Raw genomic sequence first — 25,662 nt, forward strand, 5'->3', positions numbered from 1 at the left:
TTAACTTCATGTTTACTCAAAACAATAATAGATGATAAATGGAACAACTATTTACTGTAAATCAAACATAACCCAATTACACACTAAGAATTCCAATATGTGTGAAAAACAAACATAAAGTCACTTATTAGTCATTCTTGACTTATCTGCTAAGTTACAAATTAAGAAAATACAATTATATATAATATAGTATGCTAGCTAGGGTCATGAGGTTGACCAAGCAACAATATATACCATTTTATTTTCCCTCGATCTACTGAATTAGTCCCTAGCTATAAACAAACTTCATTTCATTTTTATTTTCTTTGGGCAGTCAATAGTTATTTACATACAAAATATATATATATATAGATATCATATATATATATATATGATATTAATTTCTTGCTCCATGCTATGAATAGAGTGAAAAAAGGGCAAGAAAGGAGTGAAATTATGGTAGATGAAATTAAAACTATGTCCAAAGAGGAAGAAGATGTAATTCTTCCAGGATTTCGATTTCATCCAACTGATGAAGAGCTTATTGGGTTTTATCTACGACGCAAAGTTGAAAACAAAAGAATCAGCATGGAACTCATCAGACACATTGATATTTACAAATATGATCCTTGGGATCTTCCAAGTAAGTGTATAAGCATTTCACTACAAATGCTAATATCACTCCATATTAGTTTTATCGTGCTAAATTTTCGTTGGTAACTAGCTAACAATTTTATTTTTTTTTGGTTAATAAATTAGTGATGAAATTTTATTAAAGGTGTTCAAAAATAATGGTGAGTGATTGTCAAAATAAAAGTGATATTTGGGGTTTAAACTAGAAACTCCTTCATTCAAATAGCTAGACACACATTACCACCGCGTCAAAGACATAGATTTTGTCAAGGGCGTCAAACTTTTCATATATATATATATATATAACATAATTTTCCAACCAAGGGTGTCCAATAGTTGTGGCTACGCTATTGTTTGCTGGTGGGAGGTGTAAGATATCACATGAAGTTAGTGTTAGGTTGTGAAGTTGTTTACGCGGTTTAACCTCCGCGGTGAGGTTGCCAAGGGATTATGGGGGCGGGAGCCCCCCATCCGAAGGAGGGGTTCGGTGCAGCGCCCCGACCTAAATTTTAGGCTATACAATTTATTATCTGTAATAAAAAATAGTCTGATTTATCAATATATATACCCTACCGCCGTAGAAGTTTACTCACGGGGTGTTACCACGAAATATTGGTTTCTTTCTTTCTCTCTCTAGATCTCTCATCTTTTTCTGTTGAAAGTTCTCGTGTTCTTAATTCATCAAGTGTGTGTGCGTGGATTCGATCCTAACAATTAGTCGAGATATGCTCAAGCTGACCCAAAACACTACGATCATAATCTCATTAATTCGTTATTTACGTTATGATCTAGGTAATATAGAAGTCTCGAAGTAAACAAAAAGAAAATTTGGATAGCCCAAATCCCATTTAAATTACCTCCTCCATTTTAGTAATTTTTGGTGTGTGTTGTTAATTTGGATCTCATTAGTCATAAGTATATTTTATTATAGGAAATACTATTATTTTTCCTCATAATTTGCGTTAGGAGTTGGTTAATGGATCCTGGGCTACTTACCTTAATTAAGAATTTAGGTTGAGATTCATTTGAAGTCCTTTTTGTTGGATGTTATATGGACGAATTAATACTCATCCGTTGGCTTTTACTTATTAGATTTGGACTTATACACATTCCTTATAAACTAAAAATTAAAAATTGAATGAAGGACACACACAAAAAAAAATACGTGTATTGTATTTTTGTTGTTTTTTACATATATATTTTTGTCGTTTTTTAATATGATAAAATTAACATGTAAATTTGTCTTTTTTGCTTCAGAATTGTTTATTATGCAAGTAAAATGATAAAATTTGTAATCATATTTTTTCAACAATCTAAGAAAAATTAAATTACAAAGTTGGTCTGATAGTACTAAAAATAATAAACGATTTCGAAGCAAAAAAATAACTTTACATGTTAAATTTATCATATTAAGAAACAACAAAGGTACATATGTAAGAAATAATAAAAATAAAACACAAAAATATTACGTAAGGTAAAAAACGTAAAAAAAAATTATAACGTGAATTTACGCCTTACAAGACTCATGAATTTTTGAGCCTTATAAGACTTGGTGAATTTTTTAGCCTTACTTTTAAAGCCCTATAATAACACAGTTAAAAAAAAGTAACAAATATTACCCTTTTAATATCAAAATCTATTGAGTTGGTCTTTTGAAAATTTCAAAAATTTTATTGCCCTTTGAATTCCGGACTTACAGAGAGAGCTTGTATACAAAAAGTAGCCAATAATAAATACTAGGAGCTCATAACCACCTTTTAAGTAAAAAAATTAATTTTATAAATTAAATATTAAATAATTATAGGATAAACGTAGAAGGAAAAACAATTCATATATTATTCCATCCATTTTAATTTGTATGGTTGATTTAATTGGGTATGGAATTGAAAAAAAAAAGAATTAAAATTTATGACCTTAGTCATGAATATAATTATAAAATCATATAATTAAAGACAAAACTAAAAGTAGAAAACAAATAATTTCTCCTATAAGAACATACTTTTTCCATTTCAATTTACGTGGTATTATTTGACTTGCCATAAAAAAAAATTAAAAAAAGAAAGATTTTTAAATTTATGGTTTAAATTATATATGCTATTATAAATCATTTCTTTAAGAATAAAAAAAAATTATTTTTAATTACAAAAAAAATTGACCTTCTTTTCAAAACAAAAATATATTATATAAATTGAGACAAAAAATATATATACTTTTTAACAGATAAATAAAGAATAATATCATATAATAGAACAAAAAGTAAATGTATTTTGACGGATATAGTGCAGTGAATGATGTTGCTTCTCTCTTAATCAAGAGTCTCGTTTTTTAGCCTTATGTGATAAAGAATGCTTCATTCCAATAGAATATTAACAATCAGATTTTAATATATATATCAGACATTGAATGAAACAAAAATGTTAAGGTTTGAGAATATGGACAACTTCCATGTTCATGCTGAGATCATAAGACGTTAGAAAGTGGCATATTGGTGAACATTGAAATTTATAGCAGATTTTCTTTCATAGTTCTCATGTATAAGAATGTGAATTCACTTTTGTCTTTCTACAAAATCAATTTGTTTATTTCCAATTAACATCTTTTAAGCTTTTTTCGAACGAAACTATTTTTATAAATAATTAAAACGTCTTATAGCAGTCTTTACTAAGAATTTTTAAATTAACCTGTTGTTATAGAAAGTGATAGAATATAGATTGATACATTTTGGAGTTATTGGGGACCTGATTTTGGTTGACTTTGTCCTGCAATTATTTAGACCAATAATTAGCATACACACATTTCTCAATTATCTTTGTTGACCATATACGTAGTTAGCTAATCAAGCACTACCACTTAATTTGAGAGTATATATGCACTCACAATATATTAGTTACATTAACTTATAACAGGTAATTAATTTTTTATTATAAATATCAATTATACATATATAACGTTATTCATCCCATTAATGAAAAATACATCGATTAATATGGTAAACTACACCCTAGCATATTTAGCCATATTATATTTGAATTTTATTCCGAAAAAAGTGAATAATTCTCTTAAATAAATTTGTGAGGCGTTTCATAATTAATTGCAACGATTAATGACGATATTTTTGCCCCAAAGGACAGCCTTGGGTAGTTCAATTTCTTTGGAGATGCAAGATAAAATTTAAAAGGGGTTGATTAATGAAAAATCTATCATCTCCCTATGTTTATCTTATATATTTGATACAAATTCATAAGGCAAAAATGTAGATGAACTTGGCAAGTGAATTGATGATATATGTGAGTATATGTGATCATCTCATCTAAAAATTTAATCTATTAAGTAAAATATGTATTGTTTTTGGCATAATACTTAAATATATCATTTAACTTGACTTAACTGACATTTATACAATCCAATTATAAGTGTGCACAAGACACACATCCTATATGACGTTCTTACGTGACAATTTACGTCCTATATGGTATCCTACGGATGGACGTGAAAGTTACATTGTATTTTTAAGTAGAATGATACTTTAAATGGTTAAATAACAAACTTTGGACACCTTTGAAAAACAAAAAGGTTTCTTAGCTTAGTGGTTTTAGTCGTTTATCTCAAGCTAAGTCCTTTGCAACCTGATGTGCGCGGGTTCAACTCCTATGTTTTTTATTTTTGATTTTTTTTCTTTTAAAAATTTAAATAAAATTTAAATGTAATTATTTAATTCAAAGTAAATTAGCAAATCCTATTTATTTGTTTATACCATAAAACTATTAAAAGTGAAAAGACTCCATATAGAATCTCTTTTAATATATCTCATTTGATTCTACTCTTTATTTTTCATTTCTTGTTGTTAGTCATTAGAAGTTCGTGAAATCTTTTTTCTTTGTCGGTTTACTTTCTATCAAATAAACGTGAACATTAAAGCTAAAAATATTATGTAGTTTGATTTTAAATTTTTTGATATATTTTTTATTTAAAAAATTAATCATGAATGTTGTATAGTTTAAATTACAAAATCTAAGTGCATTCATTCATTAATATTTTTTTACCTATAAAATTTTTGGACAACCTTCATAAAATTTCTGTTCAATTCTATATAAGTTTAAGTGTCTACTTGTGTATACCCAAAGTTAATAAGAGGACATCTATATATTAGTTAAAAGCCAAACCTAAAACCACATTTATAGATTATAATTTTTTTTATTTACTTAATTTTATAATCTATATACAACAAATAGAAATTTATATATATTGTGTACAGAAGCGGATGATAAAGAAATGTATTATTTCTGCATGAGGGGAAGAAAATACAAGAACAGTGTAAGACCAAATAGAGTAACAAAAGGTGGATTTTGGAAAGCAACTGGTATTGACAAGCCTGTTTATTCTTCTACTACAAAATGCATTATTATTGGACTTAAAAAATGTTTAGTTTATTATAGAGGAAGTGCTGGCAAAGGCACTAAAACTGATTGGATGATGCATGAGTTTCGTCTCCCACCAACTTCCAATACTAATCAACAAGCTGTAAGTTTAATTAATTGCTTTTTTTTAAATTTATTTTCCATCATATTTTATCTTTATATTTTCTAAAAAAATTATATTTATTCTTCGTCATACTTTTTTATGTTTTCTTACTAATGATCAATTTTAGACATACTTATCTTTAGATATAATGCCTGATCCACCAATTAGTCATTAAACTCAATTGATATTATCATTTTTCATCGATCTAACAATAGTCTGTTTGATGATCGAGATTTTAAAATCTATTTATCTTAAAAGTACTTTTTGTCAAAAGTATATTTACACAAATAATACTTTTGGAGAATAACTGTTTGTATTTGACTTGGCTAGTTTATAAACATTTTTTTTGTTTATAACAGCTTGTGTTTGGCCATAAACCAATCTTCTATTTGGGAAAAGGTCTGAAAAATACTGTAGCTTTGACCGAAATAGCTGTTACTATACCAAACTTTATGGAGGATTTTTACCCCTACACTATTTAAAAGTTTATTTTAAAGGTATATATGTGTCCACGTGGACACAAAATGATGAAATATTTATAATGTTCACGTGGACATCTCTATACGTTTAAAATACACTATAATAGTGCAGGGGTAAAAAGTTCTCCATAAAATTCCATATCGTAATAGCAATTTTGATTAAAGTTTCAATACATTTCAAACTTTTTCACTTCTAATTTGATAGTGTTTTTAAGGAGAAAACTTACTCTTGTAGTTTCTGGGGGATAATATTTGTTGACACTCAAAAATATTTAATGCTTGATTAGATATCTCAGTTTCTAAAGTAAACATTTTTTAAAATAGAAGCATTTTTAGCTTATGTTTTGAATATTCAAGAGGTATACCACCTCAAATATAAACAAGTAAGCATAACATTTTAGAATCAGTATAATCATATCACTTTAATACTTCATTCGTTTATTTATATTTATCTATCATATACTCAAAATAAACACACTTTTACTGATTTAATATAGCAAATCAAGAGATGATTTGTTACTTGACTCCTATAGCTACCTTTATTATTAATTATTATTATAGACTATAGTCATTTCAAATGTATTTTTCCAATCTTTTAATTTTGCATATAGATATATTCTAAGAGTGATATAGTTTAATCGTCGTTTTATTAATCGCAGGAAGTTTGGACCCTATGTAGGATATTCAAGAGGAGTAGTTCCACTTACACGAGGTCATCATACAATACACAAGAAGTGAAGCATCCAATTGGGGATGCAAGTTCTAAAGCATGTAGCTTGGAATCTGATGAGAACAGTACTGATCATGATCATTCCAACAGCTTTAGAGATATGTCATTTCCACACCAAAATTATAATAATTATGTAGCTCAAATGGATGAAACCAGGAACCAACAAAATCCAATACCTCATGAGTCTACATTCCCATCATCAAGCTCAATTAGCTTTTGGAACACAAATAGTACTCAAGAGGATTACTTGTTTGGTGATCATGGGAATAAATGGGATGACCTCAAATCAATAGTTGACTTAGCAACAATGATGTAGATGTGGAAAAAAAGGTGACGATGCGCTCGCAGAATTCAGAATTTTTCTTAAGTAGTATATTAGTGTGTGGTTGTTCTAATATTTTTATTCGTGCATGTATGGTTGTTCTAATAACAACAGTCATACAACACTAGGCTTTAAGACAAGGCTTGTATGTTTTGGGTCAAAACCTTGTAACACAGTATCAGATGCAAACATTTGGGAACATAGTGATGCACTGGACTCCACACAAGTCCAGGACTGATACAAACTTCTAATATGATATCCACAATCAGCTGATATTTTATTTAGATTCTTCAAACATCACAAACGACTCAGCTACGTCATCATTTAAGAATAAAAAAAGTTTAAAAGGAAAGAGGAGATACTATGCACAAAGTTAAACGCACTGACAGGCAATAATTGTAAGTGTAATACTTATGAGGTCCTAAAGACCAACAAAAGTTGCTACTGCTTGGGGCACATTTGACATAGAGTTATATGGGGTTCTATGTGATGTACGACGCGCCTTTGACAGCATTGAAAAACTAAGGCTGATGAGAGTTATGCCCTTGATCTTGATGCACGTTTGAAGGCGATGTAACTACTGGTATGTCTAAGCTGGTCCTTTCTGTTTCAGATGCTACCTCTCTTACATCAGCTATTCTGGACTCTGTTGGTTGAATATCACTCCACTCACCATTTTCAATTGACTGATGGTTCGTTTGATCTACTGTTAGATCAACTACATTCTCTGGAGGCACATGATCGATGGCCCTCGAAACGCTTAAACATGCTTTGTCCACATTCTCTTCTGATAAATCCACATGCTTGGTTTGTGGTAAGTTATCAATACTACTTGAGCAAGACTCTGTCTTCTCAAACACTTGATTCATATCTACATGCTGCCTGCAAGAGGAAAACCATTGTTAAAGTAATTCTAACCTCTAAGTCAAGTAAGAAGAAAACAACATCAATGATATAGAAAATACAGCAGAGAAGGCAACTTTGAAACCCTACATTTGAAACACTCACCTACCCAAACGCTTAAACACCACTCTCACTGTCTTAAAGTGAGGGTGGATACAATGGCTTGGGACTCAACTTATGATTTTCATCATGTGAATGTGAGAAGCTACTAAAATATCAAATAAAATAAAATTCTGTTTAAGCTTGTAAAGCAGCACTTGAAGGAACGTGTGTGCTACAAGCTTTATCCTCCATTGGTTAATGCAAATCATAGTTACTTTTTCAGCAGATTTAACTGATATGTCTATGATGTATCTATACATAAACTCTTTAAGCTTCTAATACCAAGTGAAAGAGATGTAAGGTAATTTTCCATAAAACAATCCTTGTAAAAAAAAAAAAAAAAAGGTAACACTTCCTACGAAGAACAATGATTGGTTCACATGGGTATGTTGTCTTCCTACAAAGATTAGCTTTTGATTGACATGCCCTCCCCCAAACCTTCTTCCAGCTCAAAGCCAACTAAAATGTAGAATGGATGAAATTTCATGTATATGTTTCAAGGAAATCAGAATGAGGCAAAAGGATTATGCAACAATGTATTCAGGTGAAATCTTTAACACAGAATAAAATAAACCTTGTTAATTGTGCTTGTAACATATTCACATATGCCAGCAGTTCTTGCTTTTCCTTTGCAGTAGCAGACTCTCTTTGTACAGCTTCTCTTATTCTAGCTTCCGCATCAGCCTCTGCTACTCTGACCTTTTCTTCTGCCCGAACAACAGCCCCTTCCAGTATTACTGCCTGTTCTCTAGCTTTTGCGAGCTCAGAACGCCATAAATGTGCTTCTTGAATTGCCGAATCTCTATGCTTTATCAGTTGATCCATTTCCTTACTCAGGGTCATAAACTTCTCTTCGAACTCCCTCAGCTACAAATATAACAGACAAGAACATGAGTCAAATCAATGTAATAGCTGATCATCAATGATATACATGTTATAACTGCAGGTAGTGTTATAGTATTAGTACCTTTGACTTTGATGAAACCAGTTGCTTTTCTGAATCTGCCTTTAAGCGCTCAACCTCAGCACAAGCAATTTTCCTTTGTTCATTCATAGTTTGAGCTGCAGATGCAGCAGCTTCTGCAGCTTCAGCGGTTTCAGATAGTTGATCTGCTAACTCTTTAATTGTCGAATCCCTTGAACGTATTTCCCTGGCCAGATTTTGCAATTCTTCATCCTTAACTCTCAGTGTCTCCTGCAGTAGACAGTCAACAAAGCAATGCCTTTGTAAATTTGTACTCAGTTTGTTGTTGACTAACTGTGAATATGTATAATCTGAATCCTTAACATAGAGAGCCCACTTCGGGAATTGAAACAGGATTGTTTGCTTAGCATTCTACCAAGAGTCTCTACCTTTTCACTTTATTCTCAAGTCCCCTGTTTTGAGATTGCAAGGTCCTTGTAGATTTTCTAGCGCATCAAGAATTCTTGATGATGTGAGTCAAAAAAATAGGTGATAAATACAATCTTATCGAATCCAGTGGCAGACCAAGTCGCTAGACTATTCAATAAGATGCCACAATCACAGAGTGAGTCCGTCAAACTAATTTAGCTGATTAGTGGTGTCTGGTGTATTCAGCCCTAATCCAGTGAGACATTCAGTTATGAATGCAATTATTCAGATTGTTGGCAACAAAAGTAGGATGAATGATGTGGTATAAAAATGCCAACTGAGGGTTTTGATTAGAAGTAATTTGAAAAGCAAGTAAGCTGTCCTATATTATCTGACAAGAAAATAGAAAAAAAGATGGGCTGTATTTGGTTCAAACTTCATTTTCTGTGGGATCAGACCCTTATTATCCCAATTGCTCAACACACTAAGGTGTACAAAAGAAGTGGGGTGTAAGTGTTGACTAGAGTTCTAGAAATCCTTCACTAATGATGTTGAGATAAATCAGTGAAAGCGCCAGAAAAACATGCCTATTTCCAGTAGGCCCAACGAAAATGTAGGTGGCAGACAACTGCAATAAAGCTTCTACATACAACCTGAAGGTTTTAAAGCTGACCCCTAAAATCTAATCCCTCTTATAGGAGATATAACATAAGAAAGACGCAGAGTCACTCAGTCACATCAAAAGAAAAACGTGTTCTGAAACGAAAAGTACAAACAGCTAGTGTCTACTTTTCACGAAAACCAAGGCCCTACAGAGAAAATCATCTAAGACAACATAGCAGAAATTTAAACATTTGAAGGACCACATCATTTTAGCGTGTTTGACTAGATTCAGTTGTACTTCAAAACAAATCTTGCTGATTAAAAGAAAAAGGAAATTGCACGCTTTCTTTACCTTCATTATTGATAAGTCATCCATAGGGCTATCAGGTGTACGGTTCAACATTGCTTCTAAAGCATTTCTCATTGCAATCTGCATTGCTGCCTCGATTTCCTTCGAAGCTTCAAGAGCAGTTGAATTAGCTGCCGCGACAACAGTGGCCACTGTTCCCAATTTTGCTGACCCATTTCCACTTAATGAGTTCACAGCCTCTTTGTGAGCCTTTAAGACAAGCTGTGTCGCACTGATTGTATACATTGAAAGAGGAAAATAAGGAATAAGCGAGTGAAGATGCTATCATAATTAAGATAAACAATCTGCTATAACCTGTACAAATTTAGAAAAAGAGAAAAACAAAGAAGAGAAAATCTGCCTTGTGAAACGTAATATCATCAAAAGCTCTTCTATTGAACTGTTCAACTGATTTAATATACAGAAAAGCAGATAAGAATTAATAATAGCAGACAAAATGAGACTGGCATATGTAAAATAGAGTGCCTGCGGGAACACATCATTAAGTCATTCTATCCAAACAAGAGAGAGCAAACCGCCCAACCCACCATCTTCAAAGAGGATTTTCTCCCTCCTCAAAGAATGAAGAAAACATAAGAGAAACGAACTGTTACAGGAGCTTAACTAAATCTATTTAGATATAATATGTGAGGTAGCCTGTTACACAAACTCTTTTAGGAGGCTTGGCCAAAGGTACCAAACTTGTCTGGTTCTGTATTTCGGGGTACATGAATGTAAACGAATATCATTCCTGGGACAAGATAGGGATAAAATGCACATAACTTGAGTATGGTGTCCACACAATCTAATTATCTACAACAACATACCAAGTGTAGTCCCCACAAGTGGGGTCTGGGGAGGGTAGGATGTACGCAGGCCAACACCTAAATGAGCATATTTAGGGAATAAAAGTAAGAAATCCCATGGTGTATGTTCTGTTTATTGTTAACCTCTATTATCCTAAACGTTGATGGCAACCTTTTTTTTTTAATGAAAGATAAATTTTACTGATAGGGTATCAAGATGGTGCTAAAAACTAAAAAAGGAAGGATGATTTCTTATGTATAAGGAATATAGAAGGTTTCATGAGCGTCTAAGTCATTTACAACATACTTCTTACACCAAAGAAAAGATGCATTGAACATCTAAATTTCACATGAAAACTGAGTTATTTTTTCCCTTCAAGACTTTCCTATATTCCTCTTGACCCAGATTTGTCCACCTTATACAAGTGGGAATAGCATTCAAGTAGCACTGTCTTTGACTCTTCCAGATCTTCTGTCCATTCCAACAAATAATTACTTGCTGTATATTACCAGGCACGGCCTATTAATTCCAAATTTATGAACATGGTCCAAATTTTTCACGTATATTTGCAATGCAGGAAGATTAACTGATTCATTTGCTTCTTCACATATGTAACATGTACTGCAGATGACAATGCCTATTCTTTGCAGATTATCATGAGTTAAGCAAGCTTCATGTGCTGCTTCCCAAACGAAACAAGCAGCTTTAGCAAAACTTTTGCTTTACCAATAGTTATCCAAGGCCAATCCCCTTTTTTATTCTTTTTCTGAAACATGTAAAGGGTTTTATAGATGTCCAGAAAAAAGGCTACAATGGTGCTTGTTGGATTATATAATCCTATACAAAAAGGTCAATCCACTTTAAATATGGTGGTGGGAATAAAATAAGAGAGTTTGAGTCAACACGGTCTATTATAAAATGAACTGTCAGTGATTTTATAAAGCTAAAGATTGTTGCTAGGCCAACAGTACGAAATAAAGAAAAATAAAAAACCCTGGGTCAACAAAGCCACTGAACACCTATACACGAAGCCACAGACATATACCTCGTCTTCTTTCCCTTCCCTCATCTCTTACTCACTAGAGAACAAAGTCAATGTAGTCATTTCATCATAGATGGCTCACCCACATCATTGTAGCATCTTAATTCTATTAGGATGGCAAATCAAACATTTGAAGGACATGGAAACCTAGATAAAAAGTTTCCACCTATCAACATGTGATCTGGTGGCAGCTACACAGCTGGGATGTTTTTGAAAAGCTTTGGTCCCTTTTCAAGTCATTTGTATGGGTCCACTTTGGCATAAGTTAATGAGTGTTAGGAAAATGTCAACCATTGTACACTATTAACTTCTGATATTGCTCAATCAGATCATGTTTTTTTACCTTGTATTCTATTTATTGTATTTTGCGGGAAAACAACCAAATGCTCGTTTATAACCTCCTAAATGACAACAAAGTACTCCTTCCACCATCATAACTTATAGATTAAACCTCAGAACAAGCAATGTTCCTTTAGATTTAAACATTTGTATGGTCAGCCAAAGGGAGAAATTGAAACTTGAGAAAGCAGATTCAGAGAAGACAGAGAGGTACAAGGGTGATTTCATTCATGCAGCGCAGATGAAATCACTAGGAGTTTCTTTCAATGACAATCATAGATGAAGCTACTATAAACATCATATGTAATCTGAACAATATCTGCACAACTAGCTGATGGTATTTGTACGAACTATATCCAACTGAAGAGCATTGTGTCATTGTCAGTTGAGGTAATCTAGAACAATGACAGGATTGTAATATCCACAGCACTAAAGAAAAAGAAAGCACTGATAACTTACTGCAATGTAGATACCCAAGCCTTAGCTGCGCCAGGAGTTTCTGCACATAGGAAGTACTCCTTCTTTTGTGGAGTGCCAATATCTGAGTACAGTTAAGAATAAAAGAAACAACACAAGAACTTACTTGGGAGTCCCCACTCAGACCTCAGAGAGAGGGGAAAGGAGGGAATATAGGACAAGAATCTCAAATCAAAGTTGGATACAAAAACAGCAGCTATTATATTTTGGCAGTCCACTGAAACCCGGATACATGGAACATGAAATAAATGGCATTAGTCATCAGGAAGTACCCCAGCGTTTCAAATAATCATTTCTTTTACTCATCAAAAAAATTATGTCAAAAACTTACTGGAAGTTTACAGGAGATATGGATATCGTGCTATTGGCATCAAATATTATGGTACCCTTGATTGTTGGTTCATTCCTCCTAGCCCTAGAAACCAAATGCAAGAAAACATGAACAAGGGCAACTACCACATGATAGAGATTTAGAAACTTTAAGAAAATGTCGAGCCAAAAAAACACACTTATATTCCATTTTTCCAGTTGTTGGATCCAATATCACCCATCTCTCGTTCCACTTCCTCAGCTGGTCAAAAAGCCAAAAGAGTAGTCAATTGGCAAATCAGGAAATTTCAAGAACTTCCAACACATAATTTTAACTACAAAATATAGAATGACAAATTTGAAGTCCATCAAATACATTCAGGACCCCCTTTTTAATAACTTCACATCCAAATGTTTTTACATATTAGTCGCAAGTCGAAGTTTGTTCCACAAGTTTTGGGAAAGATATTATTTTAAGTTCAAATAGTGGTGTGAAGTGTATTTCAACTTCGAATATATATTTTCAACTGCCACTCACAAATCCACTTTTCCCTAAAAAACTACACCTATCCAAACGCAACTCAACTTCCACAAACTATTTCATCAACAGCAACTTCAAATAATTTTGTTTTTTCAAGTTCAACTCAAATTGTGTAAACTAAAACTTAAAGAGATAATACCTCATCAAACAACACTTGATTAAAGAGATAAGAATGACTTGACTAAGTGACAGCTCAACTGGATGCCACATGGTCTACACTATCCAGTGTTGTCAAAGACGCTTAAGCCCTGAGAGCAACATACAAATCATGCTGAGCGCTTTAGTATTTTTGTTGAAGCTTTAAGACATACTTTTCCTTGCCAATGAGCATAATCCGGAAGAAACAACACCTGATATTTCACTTTATCTTAATCTTTTTTAAAAATTCTTTGTCCATAGATAAGTAACTCATGCTTAGTATCATTAGTCTTGGATTGCAGATGGAAATTTGTATTTTTGTCCTCCATTTGCACCTTTTATCATTAAAGGCGAAGCTTTATTTATGCTTTGCCCTTAAAGCCCAAAGAAGCTAAGAGCTGTCTTGTGCTTTTCACCTTTGATTCAATAATGGGCCTTTTGGTAGAGTGTATTAACAAAAAAAATGCATGCATTAACTTTGTGTATTAATAATACCTTGTTTAGTATACTTTTTAATGCTATGTGCACTAGTTATACACTTTGTTGTGTATTACTAATACCATGGATTTCTAGGTATTAGTAATCTAAGGGATCAAATGCAGGCGTTACCTGGTTAAAGACTCAATTACCCCTCAAAACCTTTTTTACATCTTTTCCACCATAATTTTAGAGGATATCTTTGTAAATAAATATTTTTATTCAATGCATGCTATTTTTAATACACCAAACCAAATAATGCATGAGAAATAATATATGTATAATTAATGCAAGCGTAACTAATACAAGCATTACTAATACACTCTGTTTAGCATTATTTCTATAGACCCTATCAAACAACCCCGAAGTGAAATGCAGGCTTGTGTAAAGTTCAAGGGAATGTACTACCGAGGTGGAAAACATTAAAACAAGCAACCAGCAACATATTGAGAAGTAGTTGTTTGATAGCTTCTTTCTGTTATATGAAGGATATTTCTTTTATAAATTTCTGTTGTTTGAGGGAGATTTTTGTCTCTGTGAAGATTCTTTACCTATTATCCTTTTGATAAACAAGATTATTTACTTTGTTATAACATCTTCTATGTGGTGGTTTTCCTATCAAACTAATCAATTACCCAATCCATTTCAATTTGTTTGACTAGTTTTGACTTGGAGGGAGTTTAAGAAAGTAAATAAGTTGTTTGAATCTCGTGGTAATAATATAAAGATATATGGAATGTACCAAAATTCCCATTAATCTTGTGTTCTTAACCATGTTGTGTGGAAAGTGAAAAGCAAAGAGTTGCCAAAAAAGGAAAGAGACATGCTTCTTTAAACGAACTAAAAAGAAAATAAGAAGCAAAATGAAACAGAGGGAAAATTAATTCATCAAAACCCCCTCTATAGACAATATGGGCACTAGAACAATTTAGTATTACTTATCACTTGTATAGAATAAAGTATACTGCACAACCAAATCGAAAAAGTGAAACTCCGCAAAATCTTGAAACAACTAGTATTTTCTAGCAGTCTCACAATTTTATCGTAGTTTAGAGAAAAGAAACACATAAGATTTCTAAGATTAACTCATCCCACTTTGAGCAAATAAACGTTAGGTATAAAAGGTGAAATAAACCTAACTAGTGCTGGGCATAATATGGTTCAAACCGAAAAAAAACCAACCGAGCCAAAAAAAATTAAATTTCAATTTCCATTTTCTGGTTTGTTCGGTCGGTTTCGATTTTAAATCCTAAAAGTTCAGTTATTTGGTTCGGTTTTCGATTTTTAGCTATTTTAAATCGATTCACTGAAAAACCAAAATTATTTATATAATTATTATAGGATATCTTATTCAGTTACTCAATTACTCTCAAGTAGAGGCCAAATTTGCCTGGCCCAAATATTAAATTTCCCTTTGTCTAAGCCTAACCCAATTGGCCGATTCCCAAAGGTAAAATCCCTAAATTCGACAGTCGACCAAGTACTAATAGACCGCAGCTCATCTCTCGTCGACTTTCATCATCTATTTGTCTCGTTGTCGCAGGTTGCAACTCACTTGTCATAGTCGTCGGCTCACTGCGCCGTGGACGTCTCATATCGCAGCTCACCTCTGGAGTCTCACTCAATAGTCAACCCTCAGCAATCTTCGACTCTTCTCACTCTCTTATCTCAGAACTCAGAAGCAGAACTGGGACTGAGAGTCAGAGATATCGATGTTCTCGACAGACATTTCTAAGCCCTGCTGGAAGCTACAAAAGTTAAATGTGTTTTTTTTTCTTCGTTTTTACTAGATAATTGTTGGTTGATTAATTTCTATGTGATTCTACCTATTGGAAGCTACAAATGTGAATTGTGATTCTCTAGCCCGTGTAGGTGCAGAATTTATTGTCTTATAGTTGAACAACATATGGTGGAATTGTGGTCTTTACAGTTAATTCTTTGTTTAATACACATACAGTGAAATTCTGGTCTTCACCGTTAATTCTTTGTTTAGTGAGCATGTGGTGGAATTGTGGTCCTTGTTAGTTGTTAGGACGGAAGTCAGTTGTGCTTATGATGCTTGGCTGCTTCCCTTGTCATGGCATGCAAGCTGCATTGTGCATTTTTTCAACTAATCACCCAAATCAAAAATCGAACCAAAACAAACCGAATCGAATTGTGGAAATCGAATCAAATCAAATTAATTTTAGTTTGGTTTGGATTAACATTTCATCAAACTGAAAACCGAACCAAAATTGTGAAAATCGAACCGAACCGACCGAACACCCACATCTAAGCCCTTAGTTGCGCGGACTCTTCACTTTTGATGTCGCCCCCGTGTCGAATTCTCCAAAAATACACTACATGTGGCGAATTCGGCACACACTCATTTACATTTTTGAAGAGTCTGAGCAACATAGTAACCAAATTTACTTTGACCCAAGGAAAAAGGTTGCAACAACAAAACATTAACTATCGTAGCATCCTTATGTGTTGTGATCATCATATCACATCATCATATCATACTATATCACATCATCATATCATACTAAAAGTGGGAAGCCTCATAATTGAAAGTTAAAATACAAAAATACCCTTCAAAATCTAAGTGACCATTTTATCCTACCCTTCAAAAGTTTAACAACCAATTTACCCTTATCTAGAAGTAAAATAAAATTACCTTCTATTGATAATTTATAATTTATTTCTACTAATTAATGACAACATTTTCTCTTCTTGAAATATATAAATTTTTTAACCACTCATACTGATTTCAACAAATAACTTCAAAAGAGGACATTGTTGAAGAGTTGTAGTATAAGAGGGTAATGAAGAGTTTTGTAATCCCTTTTAAGATTTCCCCATTATCTATCATTATTGTATATTTAAACCACTTAAATATATATATACTCACCAAAATACAAATGAACAATTAATAATTTGATTACGTGATATGAACATTAGGGCAATTAAAGAGACGAATTCTTTTGGGTTAGTAAAGTGTGCAATTAATATTTTTCTGCTGAATGATTGATTTGATATGTTGTTTTTGGCATATAAATAGATCATTTTGTTTGCGAGAGTACATATAACTTCACAACTTGAAAATAGTTGCAGAGACAGCCATTTTTATGCTGAAGTCTTCTTGTATTTCCAATCGGAATCTTGAATCGGTTGAGAAGATCATTCACAAAGTTTTCATTTTTTTTTGGCTTGAAGAATAAGTTGATCAAGTGATGTTCAAGCTTATTTCTTTCCAATTTTACATCCTAGAAATCCAAAAAGTTGGTAGATATAATGAAGAATATTGAACGCTTGCATCTCATATATCCCTTACGGAACTCTGTTTAAGACCATATGTATCATTGTATTGCAGTTACTGTTTTATCTCCATTTCAATAGTATTAATTAGTGATCTATTTGAAGGTATCAACAAGTGCTCTTCCTTTATTCTTCTCTACTCCCTGTTTCCTTCATCTAATAACCTTCATTCACCATGCTTAAGTTGGTTGTTTTCCTTGTTTTTGGCCACTCCATTTGATAAGTATTGTAAACAACATTTAGAACAAAGATGGATTATCATAGTCGAGCATAGGAAAGTGAGGTGCTTGCTTTATCAAAAAAAAAAAAAAAGGTGCTTGTAACTTTACTTTACCTAAGAATTAACAAAGTATATATTTCAAAATGTAACATATTTTTATTTTATTTTATTGATCATTTTGATGCTAAAAATAGGAAACCTCATAGTTGAAACTTAGATTGACCACTACCATTTTCTGATATTTATACTAGTTAGCATGGGATACAACACATGTGCAGAGACTAGTAAATGTAAAGAGTGAACTCAACATTACTAGTTGCAATCCTATGCCCAATGTCTTAATACAATTGAATATATTTTCATTCTCAAGCTGAAGTCTCAAGTGTAATGCTAATGCATCTTGAGGAACTCATTGCATCCCTCAAAAATTACAATAAATAATTTAGTCTTGTACAAGGTTATGAGTTCCTTCGGAGGCATCCATAAGTATCCACATTTTACCAGTATCACCTTCACCTTCCTAATCCCTCCTGGCAAACAAATATTAACAGACATTTATTTGATAAAGATTGAAGAAAGGTGCTTAAACTATGTATACTTAAGCCTCTACCCTCCATCGAGGTTGCTATTTTGTCTCATCCTACCAGATGGAATTGTCTCTCTCTCACTCATACCCACCTTCCCCAAGAAATCCCTCATTAATTATCACTACTCTTTACTACGGTGAATAACTGGGAGAAAAAATATGTGAGATATTTTGACAGAGTAAACTTGATGAGAGCGACTCTTCCACCTTTTGAAGAAATTATATCTTCCAGCCCCTCCATATTTGCTTCCAATTTTAGTATCACGGGTTTCAGAGTTTGGTGCCTTAAACATTTCTCTACATAAACAAGTTCAAATACGTGGTAGGAGGATATGTCCACAGCAAGGACATATAGAGTCTACTTCCCCATTGATCTATACCTTCCAGAACCCAGTTAGCAATATTCACAGAAGCACTACATCCAAAATATGTAATGCCCTTTCAAAAGTATTACATACTACATTTGTCCTTCTATCTACCTTGTTTCTTACAAGTAGTCTAGGACATCAAAAATGTCTTCAGCTTGTACTAAAATAACTTGTTTACACAAAAATAAAACAAGGTTAGACAATTCATCTTTTTTTTTTATGACAAGGGAAATCCATAGTCGCTACTCTTTGGGTGCGCACAGGGTTCCCGCTCCTATGCAATAGCTCGCAAACCACATAGGAGAGGTAACTCACACTAAGGAAGCCCGGTGCGACGAGCTAGACCAAGAAGGCAAACCCATTGCTTTCGTTGGCAATGGGTTTTCGAGCTTAAGACCTCCAACATGGAAGTCCCAAACCCAAACCACTGGGCCACCCCGAAGGGTAATAGACCGTTCACCTTGAATTTATGAAAGCCATTTTGCTTTCCTTGTCTTCAGGACATGTCTGATTCCTTTCCTTCCACATTGTCCACCATATGCATGTTGGGAAAATCTTCCATCTCTACCCCTTTGTACATGGATTGCCTTCATTGCTCCAGGAACTCAACACTCCTTCGATGCTAGCTGTTTTCACCCAGTTTATCTTCCTTAGACAAATAAATAATGTCCATAATTGATTTGTCCACTAGCAATGTACAAAGAGAAGGTCGATTGTCTCCCTTTGCTCACCACAAAGAAAGCATCATGAGCATAGATGAAATCCTCTTTTGTTGAGATTCTCATGTGTCAAGACAGTTTCTTTGCCAATTACCAAGTGATGCAATTCACTTTGTATGGTATTATGTTTTTTTCATGGCCAATTCATCTCTCCGTGACTTGATTAGTGATTTATATTCTGAGCTAGCTGAGAAAATCCCAGATCTTTCTTCCTTCCATTGCATGGCATCCCTTTCTTCATTCAGATTCTTGAAAGCTGCCATACTGAACTATAAAGCAGCTACTCTACCACTTCCCATTCATTTAGGTGTCTTCTGAAATATAGGTTCCAGCCTTGCCCAGTCCACATTTTAGTAATTGTTGCAAATATAAACTGAAGACATACAGATACTCCTGTTTCAGAGGAGCTTGACCTATCCAATTGTCATTCCAGAAGGAAACCTTCTGCCCATCACCTACCTTGAAATTGACCTTTGCTTTCATCATATGTCATAGATTCCTAATAGCCTCCACACTGCAAAACCATATGGAATAGACAAATAGTTGCTATATTAGTTGTCCCAATTGTCTTCCAGCCCACACTTCGCACAAATAAAATCCTTCAATAAAATGTTGTCAGCTATCCAAATTTCAACAACCATTTCATCATGAAACTCTGGTTCTGCAACTTCATATTTCTAATCGACACCCCTCCACCAACCTTCTTTCCCACTGTCAACTCCTCCCATTTCACTAAGTATTGTTCTTGTTTTCACTACCTTCCCAAAACAGTTTCTTCTGATTCTATCAAACCTCTTTATCACACTAGCAAGGACTGGGAAAATTGACACCATATAGGCAAGTAGTGCATCTAGTATACTGTTTGCCAAGGTCAGTCTACCTCCCCAGGATAAGTATCGACTTTCCAACTTGATAACTTCTCACATTTCTCAATGACCCCATTCTATCTATTGGGTTACTATTTGCTCCCAGTGCCACCAAGCTTTGTTTCAAGCCTGTCAATCCCAACACCTCATTAATAAGGTAAATGAGACTCTTAATCCAGTTGATATGGAGACAAGAAACTGCTTCAAAAATTATTAATTGCCCTCAGTATACAAATTATTCTCTTCCACTACCTGATAATTGAAGTGTCATATGCATACTGCAGGTGAGTAATTTCCATGTTATTGTCACCTCCAGCCTAAAAGCCCCTAATTCACCTTTTACCCTTGGTTGGATGCAGCAAGTTGTTCATACCTTCCATTGCCAAGATGAATAGAAAGGGGGAATGAGGATCATTGTTCCTTATCCCCCTTGAGAACAGAAAAATCCATTTGGGTGTTCTGTTTACCAATATTGAAAGCCTCACTGTTCTAACACAATGCTTGATCCACTTGACCCATCTGGCGCCAAACCCCATTTTTCTAGCATGTGAATAAGAAATCCCAGTTTAGGTGGTCATAGGATTTCTGGTTATCTAGTTTACTAAGCTAGTGTTTGGCTATAGATTTCAAAATATTTTTGGCAAACATTATTCAGATGAAAATTTGGGTGAAACTTTACACCATGTGTTTGGCCATAATATTTAGGAAATATATTTCACTTTTTTAATAAATATGATTTATATCAATAAGTTTTAAAAACTATCAAAATTAACCATAGGTTTTTATTACAAAGCACGATAGAAACGTCGATGTAACAAGACTCATGACTTCCGCAACAAGTCAATTGGATCTTCGTTGTAGCAAATAACAACTCCATGACATTGAAGCAATGTGGTAGTTTGGAGTAAGTGCAACAAACATCATTCCATACATTGTGAAGTAGACAAAGCACATGACTTTATTACCCTAAGTCGATTGTTCGTCATTTTTATTAACAACCATATTATCACTTTCATATTCACTAAATATCATCACTGTTTTGGTGTTCACGTAAAAAATTATGTAATACAACAGAAACAAATACTATAGAGGGTGATTTTGTAAGAAATAAAAGTTTGTTTGGAATTAGAATTTTTAAAAGTTTCCAGATAATGAGATTTGGCCCAATACTAATTTTTTCTAGTATTTGGGAATTTGGGTTATTTGCCAAATAATGACAAATTATATGGACAAACACTATTTGCCAAATTTCCCCCCAAATTTTACTTGGGAAATATGGCAAAATGGGTCCTTAATAACCATGAAATCTTGCTTCTTTTATCAGCACTTCACACAATCATTTACTAGGATGGCATCCATAATTTGTCTCCCTGAATAAATGACATATGTTGTCAGTCCACCCATTTGTATCACCTTCTTCGACCTCTCAGTCAGTAGTTTTGCCATAATCTTATAGACATCACCCAGAAGCTGGTGGGTGAATAATAATTAAGTTCCACTGCTCCCACCTTCTATGGAATTAAAGACTTGTGTTGCATTCAAACTTCTTTCAAAGAGGCCTTCCTCATGAAAGTTTTGAATGGCTGCAACCAGATCTTTCTCTATAACCTCCCAACACTGCTTAAAGAAGGCCATGGAGAGGCCATCTGGTCCAGGTTCTTTGTCTCCTTTACAAGCTCTAATTCTCTCTAGGATTTCCTGTTCTTCAATATCAGCCATAAAAAAAGTTTTATATCCTCCTTCTCAACACTGGGACAATCTTTCATCTCCGACTATGGCCTCCACCCTTTTGTTTCTTATATAAGTTCTCATAGTAGGAAGCTATCTCTTTCCCCACTTATTCTAATTCTGTCACTAACACATTTCTAAACTTTGAGCTTGTCTGTTGTATTCATCCTCATATGAGCATTTGTTGTTCTATGGAAGAATCTTGTATTCTATCCCCCCCCCCCTACTCTCGTTTCAACCATGTTGCACTCTACCTATGCCTCTATGCTATCTCTTCGCTTTTTGCTATATCTTCAACTCCATGTCCAGAACTAGCCTAGAAGAAATTTTATCTTCATTCATTTCTGTCGGTTCCTGCGACCTGTCCTGCTCAACCAGTTGTGATAAGACATTTTGCTTCTGTATACCCAAGTTGCCTTGACCTGTTTTGCTCCATTCCTTCAACTTAAACTTTAGGGCCTTCAATTTAAGGGCTAGAATGTAATACATTTTGGGAAGAATGTCAATCCACAATAAGCACATTTTGAAACACTGGCAAAATGGGCTGTCAAGTATAATAAGAAATCATATTTTCACATTCCAGCATACTCTATCTATGTGTGGTATAATCATTATTGAATATTATAATTAATCATGCGACATTTGAGTAAAACGTTCATCAAAATCAGGAAGCCTCAAGCAGAATCTATGACATTGGGAGAACACTAAAGTTTGGGTTAAGCATGAAAAAAGGAAAGCTTCTAGTATAGCAATCCCGACCTAAAACTTAATACTTATCGCTTTATATGACTTCCCTTTTCTCTTTCTTTCACTCAATTGCAACACATTGTCATTGTTATTCTCTTGTTTCTCAATATTTTTTACCAATATTAACTAACTGCATATCAACTTTGAAATTAAAGATAGAACAAACATGCTGGATTGTGAATAATTTACTGCTAGGACCTGTCTCTCCTAAAAATGAAAATAAAAGGTGTCGTCTTATAGCAATGTGGAAGCTTTTTTATGGGTAATGGTGAATATCATAATTCATAAGTGATGTATCAGGACTAAATAGTGCGTCAAAATTTACAGATTGTAGGCCCTGATCATATCTCACAAGGTATTTACATGGTTAACAAAATCCAGCTTGCACTAAAAAGTCAAAGAAAATACATGTATTTAAGGCTATGTATGTAGCACTGTTCGCCATGAAGAATTCTATTGTTTCTTTCAGTTGCCCAAATTGGAGAAGAAAAATTATTTCCAGTGTTTGACAACAAGGAGCTCTTCCTTCCCCACAGCTTCCTCCAATGACCCCTCTACCCCACTAAGAGTGTTTCAGATCAAGCATAAACCTTTAGGATGTTCTTTGAGCACTTGTATTTGCAAAACTTCCCTTTAAATGTTTGCACATAAAATTAAACTTGTATTCATAATTAATAACTTCTAAATTACATACAACAAAATACCATCCAGTTTACTACAGGAAAGGGTGATTTGTGGTGTCGGAATCAGCTCACTACTCACTATAATCTTTCTTTACATAGTCTCTCTTTATATAATGCACAAGTATACCAGCATAATAACCAGTTCGTAACCACTATCTGAATTGAAAAGCGTCAAAATTCGGGTTACACCATTGACCCACATGATCTATGGTAAAAAGAATAAACTCCAGTAAAATCAGACATCAAACAACAACAACCGTCCTCAATCACAATTAAGTTCGAATTATAAAAAAAGAGGAGAAACAATTACGAATCAAGAGAACCAGAGTAAGAAAACATGGCTTACAGTCTCAGATCGTTTGAGAAGTGGCCCCTGTAGTAAATTCCTGCCAGAACCAGAAGCCAATTGCCGTTTGATATTCTCTAGACTTGTCTTTGTATACGCATCTCCCTGAAGAAGAAAATAAATCCCAATTTACAGTGTTACTAATGAAAGTCATTTGTAGTAAGGTATTAAATTAGGGTTAAAAAAAAAAGCTGAACACTTGCCTGAGGAGCTCCATTAGAAGCCATTGTTGAAGATGCTTTGAAGAAATGAAAGAAAATTGGAAGGCGTTTAGTTAGGAAGAACGAAAATGTTAAGGCCCAGCTGGTAGGTTTCACTTTTCTGAGAAAATTAAGGTAAAGGTATAAGAGCTGATCAAATGCTCTTTAAAATATAATTAAGTATCAAGAGCCGATCAAATGCTCTTTAAAATGTAATTAAGTAAATATGAGATTAAATTAATATTTTTAAATTTTTTTAACTTTTTATAAAATAAAAAAATACATTTTTATAATTTAAATCATTTAAAAAGAAAAAAAAATTCATCTTTCCTCCTCTCTTCTCTATCTTCTTTTCTTCCTTCCTTGGGATGTTCTTCTTCTTTTTTAAAAATTCGGAAATTCATCGTTACTTTTCTTCTCCAGTCCTCCATTACTTTCTCATCTTTTTGAACTGTAATTGTGTTCGATTAGAAATGGGTAAGTTATTTTTTGAAATATTTTACAGTTTTGAAGTTTTTTTCTTAGATTAATGAATAATAAAATGTTATGTGGATAAAAAAAATTGAATAATCGACTTAATGATATGTATTATTTATTATTTTTGAAAGAAAATCAGTCAACTCAAAAAATCCTTATCTTCATGTATTTGTATCTGTAATGTTATCATTTAGTGATAAGTCATTTTTTTTGTTGTTGTTCTTTTTTTGGCGATTTTATTGATTTGATTTTAGAAATATAGTGTTGTTCAGGCGTCCAAAATATATTTAGTGTATGTTCCACACTTTAGTGATATGTTGGTCATCTGTTGCCATATAAGATTCAAATGTTGTAATAATCTGTACAGATGTGTCAACATATGATGCATCTGTTGCTACATAAGATCTATATGTTGTGCAACAGCAAGTACATATGTGACAACATAATGTTAATTTTATCGCAACAAACTATCCATCGGTTTCAACATACTGCTATTATTATTTTATCATGAATTGTAAAATCTCAACATTTTTTATTTACCTTGTAGATGAAATGATACAAGAAGATTCATTCATGACAACAACTCAATGTTCTAACATGAAATGCTCTTTTTGTCTATCCGAAAAATGTGAGTAGCAATATGATTATTTTATTGATCGTGTTAAAAACTCACTGATATTTTTTAAAAAATGTCTCATAATATTGTTGTGCAAAGATCCAAGAAGACTTCACAACCTTTGAAATGTAGGAGATTGAAAAAATCTATTTATTAAACACTTACTATGATTATTGAGAAGAAAGAAAGGAGAAGAAGGCAAAGGAGGAGAAGGAGGAGGAGAAGGAAAAGGAGAAGAATGCAAAGGAGGAGAAGGAGGAGAAGGCAAAGAAGGACAAGGAGAGGGAGAAGAAGGCAAATGAAGAGAAGGAGAAGGAGAAGAAGGTAAAACAGGAGAAGGAGAAGGAGAAGAAGAAGAAGGCAAATGAAGAGAAGGAGAAGGAGAAGGAGAAGAAGGCAAAATAGGAGAAGGAGAAGGAGAAGAAGAAGAAGGCAAAGGAGATGAAGAAGCAGAAGGAGAAGGAGAAAGAAAAGGCGAAAGCGAAAAAGAAAGGGAAGAAAGTTGAAGTTGTCAGTTGTGATGTGAAGCGACAATATCCATTTGAAGGTTTTAACATTGACGGTGAGGGTCCAACTGAACTAATGTCATTCTTTTCGCAATGGATAAACGAGGGTCTTTACAAGCATCATGCAAAAAAGTAAGTAAAGTAAGGTCGTTCAACTATTATTAGAATTTTTTCTTGTTGTCCAATAAATAATGATTTATAATGATTACAAAATTG

General features: G+C 33.5%; 2 protein-coding genes across 6 annotated transcripts; one reads left to right on the plus strand and one right to left on the minus strand.

Annotated features, from left to right (window-relative positions):
* Positions 1-208: 208 nt before the first annotated feature.
* On the plus strand, positions 209-6,948 carry LOC101259046 (transcription factor JUNGBRUNNEN 1-like). 2 transcript variants are annotated; one of them, XM_026031164.2, is made up of 4 exons: positions 256-622; positions 4,868-4,972; positions 5,039-5,133; positions 6,272-6,948. In XM_026031164.2, exons 1-4 carry the CDS (start codon positions 397-399, stop codon positions 6,656-6,658), a joined length of 813 nt encoding a protein of 270 aa, XP_025886949.1. In that variant the 5' UTR covers positions 256-396; the 3' UTR covers positions 6,659-6,948. The 2 variants fall into 2 exon arrangements, with proteins under 2 accessions (XP_019069297.1, XP_025886949.1); XM_019213752.3 differs by having other exon boundaries at positions 209-622; positions 4,868-5,133.
* On the minus strand, positions 6,918-24,047 carry LOC101250798 (uncharacterized). Of its 4 annotated transcripts, none has more exons than XM_069297990.1 (11): positions 23,851-23,984; positions 23,648-23,752; positions 13,609-13,717; positions 13,129-13,190; positions 12,951-13,034; positions 12,805-12,836; positions 12,602-12,683; positions 9,958-10,186; positions 8,637-8,864; positions 8,244-8,536; positions 6,918-7,546 (listed from the first exon to the last, which is right to left on the minus strand). In XM_069297990.1, the coding sequence occupies exons 4-11, from the start codon at positions 13,137-13,139 to the stop codon at positions 7,186-7,188; spliced, it is 1,320 nt and encodes a 439-aa protein (XP_069154091.1). In that variant the 5' UTR covers positions 13,140-13,190; positions 13,609-13,717; positions 23,648-23,752; positions 23,851-23,984; the 3' UTR covers positions 6,918-7,185. The 4 variants fall into 4 exon arrangements, with proteins under 4 accessions (XP_069154091.1, XP_069154090.1, XP_004239295.2 ...); XM_069297989.1 differs by having other exon boundaries at positions 12,805-12,848; positions 12,948-13,034; XM_004239247.5 differs by lacking the exon at positions 13,609-13,717 and having other exon boundaries at positions 23,851-24,047.
* Between the last annotated feature and the right edge of the window lie 1,615 nt (positions 24,048-25,662).

Source organism: Solanum lycopersicum, chromosome 5 (genome assembly GCF_036512215.1).
Source record: "Solanum lycopersicum chromosome 5, SLM_r2.1".
Classification (NCBI taxonomy): Eukaryota; Viridiplantae; Streptophyta; class Magnoliopsida; order Solanales; family Solanaceae; genus Solanum; species Solanum lycopersicum.

Excerpts from the sequence above, each read along its gene's own strand:
- LOC101259046 (XM_019213752.3), top strand. The coding sequence starts at position 397 with ATGAATAGAGTGAAAAAAGGGCAAGAAAGGAGTGAAATTATGGTAGAT. Across the intron at positions 623-4,867 it reads TGATCCTTGGGATCTTCCAA|AAGCGGATGATAAAGAAATG; the intron begins GTAAGTGTATAA and ends TATTGTGTACAG. Across the intron at positions 5,134-6,271 it reads CCAATACTAATCAACAAGCT|GAAGTTTGGACCCTATGTAG; the intron begins GTAAGTTTAATT and ends TATTAATCGCAG.
- LOC101250798 (XM_004239247.5), bottom strand. The coding sequence starts at position 23,874 with ATGGCTTCTAATGGAGCTCCTCAG. Across the intron at positions 13,035-13,128 it reads ACTGGAAAAATGGAATATAA|GGCTAGGAGGAATGAACCAA; the intron begins GTGTGTTTTTTT and ends TTTGGTTTCTAG. Across the intron at positions 12,837-12,950 it reads ATATCTCCTGTAAACTTCCA|TGGACTGCCAAAATATAATA; the intron begins GTAAGTTTTTGA and ends TCCGGGTTTCAG.